This window comes from Mus caroli, unplaced genomic scaffold (assembly GCF_978045245.1).
Source record: "Mus caroli unplaced genomic scaffold, Mus_caroli_1 scaffold_5, whole genome shotgun sequence".
In the NCBI taxonomy this organism is placed as follows: Eukaryota; Metazoa; Chordata; class Mammalia; order Rodentia; family Muridae; genus Mus; species Mus caroli.
This window is the reverse complement of record NW_028227260.1, coordinates 127575471-127581893: the sequence shown is the minus strand read 5'-3', so window position 1 is coordinate 127581893 and position 6423 is coordinate 127575471. Positions and strand designations below refer to the sequence as shown.

The 6423-nt window shown below is 42.5% G+C and overlaps 1 protein-coding gene across 3 annotated transcripts in view; it reads left to right on the top strand.

The window, feature by feature from the left end:
• The first annotated feature begins 3353 nt into the window (after positions 1-3353).
• Positions 3354-6423, top strand: part of Smarca1 (SNF2 related chromatin remodeling ATPase 1) — a 73978-nt gene continuing 70908 nt past the window's right edge. For 2 of the 3 annotated variants that reach the window (XM_021152993.3, XM_021152994.3), the window contains exon 1: positions 3354-3678. In XM_021152993.3, the coding sequence (XP_021008652.1) occupies positions 3508-3678 (171 nt within the window). In that variant the 5' untranslated portion in view covers positions 3354-3507. The remainder of the gene's footprint in view (positions 3679-6423) is intronic. The other variant, XM_021152995.3, reaches the window with a different exon arrangement.

Here is a 6423-nt window from a genome sequence, read left to right as displayed (position 1 = left end):
ATGAAAGGTGGGACCAAGGTCCCATCTCTCCATGAGGGAGTATAGGCTGTTAAATGTTGTCAGGGAAGGAGTGTAATTTTCTTTGGTAGTGGTAGCCACTGATAAGTCACACTCTTGCTTTAGTAAATAACCTCCTACCCATGTGTGGGCAAAATTTCTAACTCAACTCAGTGGGTCACACACAAAGGGAAGATGCAAAAGTAAAATGTGACTTGCTAAGAAGGCATGTTCCAGCGAGAAGAGGGGTATAAGGCAGGGGCTCCAATTATTTAAATCAATGTATGAAATTGCCAAATGATTAAAAAGTAAATAGTATGAGGAAAGAATATAGTACACTATCTGTTACAGGATTAAGTGGGTAAAACGTGTCTGTTAAATATGACCATTAGTTTTTTCTTAACGCCATCAGTACCAAGAACATACGGCTTTAAAAATCACCACTACCATAATTTAAAATAGAACAAAAGAAAAAATGAGAAAGATTGTTGGCTCAATCAGACTGGTATCATAGCAGCAACAAAGATACTTTGACCGGAACCCTGTGTTCTAGCCTTGAAAGATAATAATGTGGTTTGAAGCCATCATGTGGTTCCCACGAGAAATTTCAGATATAGGCTAAGAGAAGGAACACTAAGTCCTTGAAGTGGCCTTCATGAATTTTGTGAAATAATGAGTGCATTCTGGTAGCTACTGAATTGTGTAACTTCTATGATGTTCATATCTGTTAAAATAGGCATCTAGTATTGGAGGCAAGATTAAATTTGAGATTCCTTAATGGCTCTTGTTCTTATAATCACTTGCCTTGTTCTCCAACCCCAATGGAATTGTAAAGCTAAAGACCATTTCAAAACACAAGTTCATATTAGGGTAGAACAGCCGCAGCTAGACCAGGGTGTTGAGAATCATAAGCAAGCTGACTTGAACAAAGTCTACAAATTATGAATTCTAGGCAGATTCACAACAGGAGGGTACATAGCAGCTGTTGCTCTAAGCCAAAGGCTAATATTTACATGAGTCCTGTGGCAAAGTCTATTGACTAAGCATCAACCTTTACAGCCAAATGTGTATACTTGAATGTACTTTCAGCACTGTCTCAAAAAGGAAGAATCATGTAATATATATGTGTGGGAAATTGCCAAAGTACAAATATGTTCTCTTCCCAGCCCCCAAATCAGTTCCCACATTCTTCTCTTGGAATGTGGAACACATGTTCACACAGAAAAAGTTTTCCTGATGAAAGTGCATTTAATCCATGGTATACCATAAACATGTATAGTAGCAATGAGTGTCACACAGTACTTTGTTATCAGGAACCCAGCAACAGGTAACAAATATTTCTTGTGCTTTTATACCTTTTCTACAAGCTGCAGGTGATAAAAAAGGGAATTTTATTTTCTCTCAGTTGAAGTTTGGATAAAAAACAGAAAAAAAAAACCCTCTATTTCCTCTGTTTGGTAGGTATGTGTATTTTACTGTGTCCCTTCAGGTCTTCTGTAACTTGTTTAGCAAAGGACCTTAATGATTGAGGAGATTGTACAAGCAGTGGAGGGAGGGGTAAGAATTTGTATCACTTAATATATTTTCATATATAATAGAAAATTCATATTCAAATGGTGAGTTATTTGACTTAATTCCCTCCTCCTCCACCTCTTTTTCATGGAATCTCATGCCTCAAGAATACCAGCTCTTCTTGTCATAAGGCACCCAATGATTGTACTTTAGTGAAGAAATGTGAACAGTGGACTGGGGTGGAGGGATCCGCAAATAATGAAGGTAAAATGAGCAGATATTATCATCAAGTTCTTCTCTCCCTTTGGCACAATCCTTGCCTCTTTCTCTGTGTTTAAAATTTGATCATGGAATGGAGGATGGTTGCATATGCCTGTAATCCTAGGGCTTGAAAAGCAGAGGCAGAGATGCTGCAAAGTAAAGGTCACCTTGGGCTATAGGGCAAGACCCTACCTTCAAAGAAAGAGATGGAAGAGAGGGAAGGAAGTAGGGAAAAAAAGAGAGGGGAAAGAGAGGAGGAAGGGTAGGGGGAGAAGGAGGAAGAGGAGGAGGAGGAGGAGGAGAGAGAGAGAGAGGGGGAGAGAGAGAGAGAGAGAGAGAGAGAGAGAGAGAGAGAGAGAGAGAGAGAGAGAGAGAGAGAGAGAGAGAGAGAGAGAAGGAGAAACTAGTTTAGATACAGAATCTCTCAGCCATTCACCACACTAAGGTATGGATGACCCAGTAATAGATAATATTTGGGGTCATTTGACTGCTATGGTACTATTTGTACAAATCACACCTTCTTTTAGATGGGTTGTTTAGGAAGGTGTGTTGATGGAAGTTAACCAAACCACAGCTACTCTGGAAAGTATTTGCTTCATTTTGGAAACAGTATGCTTTGTGATTGTTTCATATACCGTTTCTTACATGTTATATTGTCTGTTATCTCTAATGACAGAACTTTAAAGGCTAGGATATCAGTCTTTCTATTGTCGATAAATGATGAGGAGACAAAGAAGCAACAGTTAATAGACTTGTTTATCCATACTTGCACTGTTTACAAAATACATTCAGTGATCATTGATTAATAGAAAGATGTAAACAGAACAGAAATGAAAAAAAAATCATAGCCGTCCAATTCAATGACCCATATTAGTTAACCTATCACAAGTTGCCCTAGGTTTTGTGGAAGACTTAGACATTGTCCCCCTTGAGTTTTAAAATTCAGGGGTGCTGTCAAAAGAGGGACTCCTGCATATTGGCCATTTGAGAAAATCAGATAGAAAAGCAGAACGCTTATTCATAAAATGTGAGTCAGGTTTCACCTTCTACCAGAATATTTAACATCAAGTGTTTCAAGTTCTCTTTCAGCAGAGTCTCCGAAGGTGACTGTTAACCATCAATCTAATCCTTTCAGAAACCCGGGAAAGGGCAGTCCTTAGAGGGACTGTGGGCTTCCCAAAGAAACACTATGCTGAGAAAGACCAATAGCACTCATAAGCAGAGGAGTTCTTTGTGCAAGAAGGGGAGAGCGCCCCAAGGTACAGAGGTGCAGAATAGGTAGAACAGATTGAAGGGAAAGAGAATTTCTACTGCACACATCTGTCAGGGGAACTCAGGCTCACTGTTGGGGGCATATGGAGAAGTAGAAATTTTAAGGGGCCATGAGCTGTGGGAGCTGTGGGTTTCGTTCTCCATCCCCGAGTGCACCCCACAGTCAGGCAACAGTTGGTCCTGTGGGACCAGCCTGGGCTCTGGATGGGGAGGGGGAGTCTCGCGATTGGTGAGGGGGGGCGGAGAGGGGAGGGCGATGGGGGGAGGCCATGACGTAGGGTGGGTGGACGGAAGTGGGGCAGGGTTGAGGGTTATTTAAAGAAGGTGGGGGGCGAGCGAAGGGGTTGGAAGCTAGTATTCTCCACCCCTGCTCTAGCAAGCTCTTTCCAGAGCAGCCACCGCTGTCGCCCAGGAACCTCCCTTCTCCCCTTCCTCGTCCCACCTCGTCTTTCCCGCTCCAACGCCATGGAGCCGGACACGGCCACAGAGGCAGCCACCGTGGCAGTCTCGGATGCCAGAGCCACAATCGTGGTTGTAGAGGATGAGCAGCCCGGGCCGTCCACCTTTAAAGAGGAGGGAGCAGCTGCCGCCGCCACCGAAGGCACCAAGGCCACTGAGAAGGGCGAGAAGAAGGAGGTAAATAGGAAAGGGGTGTGTGCGCGCGCTCTGTGTGTGCTGGACACATCCCGTGCCTGGCCCCTCACAGGGGCCCAAACCCTGACCTTTTGGCGCCGACAGGTACCAAGATCACTGCAGGGATGGGGGCAGCAGGGCGGCAGAACCATCTAGCATTCCCTCCCCTCCCCCTTTCCTGCTGGCCGCCTGCTGAGCGGGGGCGGGGCAGGGCGGGGGCGCGGCCCGGTAGCGGGGTATCCCGATCCTGAGCCCCGAGTCTCTCCTAGACTCGGGCCCCCCTCTACCTTCCCGGAACTGGGGGAACCTTGTGGGGGATGGGACTGTGCAGGAAAATGCCTCCGCGCCTCTCTCTCTCTCTCTCTCTCTCTCTCTCTCTCTCTCTCTCTCTCTCTCTCTCTCTCTCTCTCTCTCTCTCCCTCTCTCTCTCCTTGTTCGCTCTTCTACCCCCCTCTTCCCGTCGGCCTCTGCCTGGGAAATCTGGGCCCTTCAGTCCCACCATCTCGCTGAAGGGGATTTGTCTTGGGCTTATTTTTGTAATTTAAATTTCAAGGTGCTACTGGTGGTGGTGGTGGCGGGCAGGAGGGGAAGAGGGAGAATGGTTGGAAGATAATGCTTGCTGTGATTGGCAGTGTCTGTCTTTGGGATTACAGAAATAAAAAAAAATAATCTCTCATGTTCCTTTGATCCTTGCCTCATGGTGAGGAGGGGGTGTTATGTCAAGAAAACATCCTCTCTGCGATTTATCTTACAACCCTCACACTGAGGAACCATGCTGTCTTCGGAAAATATCCAACCTTTGCACCCTCTCCCTCTCCTGCCCCGCCCCTGATGGTATAGTGTTTCACTCTCGGACACCCAGATGACTCCCCTTATCTGGTCTTTGGCCTTCCAGCCTTTCACTTCCCTTGCCTAGTGGGGAACCATTCACTCCTGGACAGGTTTGTTTTAAACGTTGTAAAGTCCTACTCTGTAGGATGAACACAGGAGAGAAGACCACTGTCACACCTATTACAGACAAATCCAGGAAGTAGGTATTATCTCCCATGAATATACAAGTAAAATTATACAATGCTTTGAAAAATCGATGTTAAAGAATAGGGTGGAACATAAGAAGTTTTGATGTATAATAAAATTGCAGAACAGATCGTTTATAGGTGGATTTCCCCCCATTTAACAATATACACGATGATTTAAAAAATGGTGGGTAATTGAAATTATGCTTTAGGAATCTCAAGTGACTTTGTATAAATCATTATACAATGGCATATGACTAAATGAATAGCTTTTGGGGGAAAATTAACACATTTTGCCTTGAATTAGAAGAACGATGCTAAATCCATTAGTTAGTTAAGTTGATTAAACAGAAAGTGCTAAGTGAAAATCATGGGAAACACTGGGTGTAAGATGTGCGTGGTACTTAGATCATTAAGACGGCACAGATCATTAAAGCTGGACCAGATACCAAGTATTTGGTTAAGAAATTAAAAATGCATCTAGTGTCTTTTATTCTCTGGACTAGGCAAATATAAGTGTTAATTATTTCTTCTTCTTCACATGGGACTCAATGTTGAATTTTGAAATTGTATAAGTTTTTGGATTTCCATTTTGAAAAGATCAATAAAAATACATGTAATAAGCATGAAGTGTATTGCTGTATTTTCATGAACTCTGTATGCTATTATGAAGGAACTTCATTTATCCACTCAGAATAGAAGCTGCATTTCCTGGATCTCTAAACATTCTTATTTTGGTCAATCTTTTTTTTTTTTTTAATTTAATTTTCAATTGTCCTTAAAAGCTAAGTTTGGGATGGGATGGGAGAAAAGGTTAAGAGCTCTTGACATATAATCATGAAAACTAGAATTTGGATTCTACCAACTACATAACGCAGCAGCACACATCCGAAGACCTCATCTTTAAGAGTGACAGAGATAGGATAGGGCAATTTCTGGGGCTTGGTTGCTGCAAGCCTAGTGAAGAAAAGGCAGTTCTTGGTTGAGGGACAGACTCTGCCTCAAGGAATAAGTGGAAATGATAGAAGACACCTGGTGTTCTCTTCTGTCCCTCCACACTGTACCTGGGGTCATCACACCCACATGTGCGTACACCCACACAGATATATAGAAATGCACATAAATAAATCCTTTAAAATATTAAGTATATTTTGTACTACTTGAATCTGTAAGGGGTTCACATTTATCCTTTCCTATAACCTTAGGTTAGTGTACTTTGACAGTGTTACAAAGCCAGTTGACATTAAGCATGCTAATTTCCCTCAACTAAATAACCATTTCTCGGACTCTTTTTTTTTTTAGTAATAATAACTTCTAATTATTTGTTTCTAATAATTCTTTCTGTCTCCTCGCTAGCCAGCTATTCACTTACAACTTTTAAAGACCTCATCTACTTTCATCAGAAGAAATTTATCTACCATAAAATCATGAAAATACCAGTGAAGCCCAACCCCAAGGATAAAGGATGCTACTATACAAGAAGAAGCATTTTAGTTTTGGAGTTCTGCCATCTATTCCTGGTGTCCATGATAAACCTTTTTTGGTGGTCTTTACTATGTCGTTTGCTACTGCTTTCATTTCTTGGGGCATGCAAAGTTAGATTATCAAATGCGGTAGAACTGGATAAAAATAAGTGTAAATACACTTTTGAATGAAGAGTGCTTTCATGCTGAATCAAGCAGATGAGCTATCAGTGAACTGATTGTGATGTTTAGCCCACACAGGGGTATTT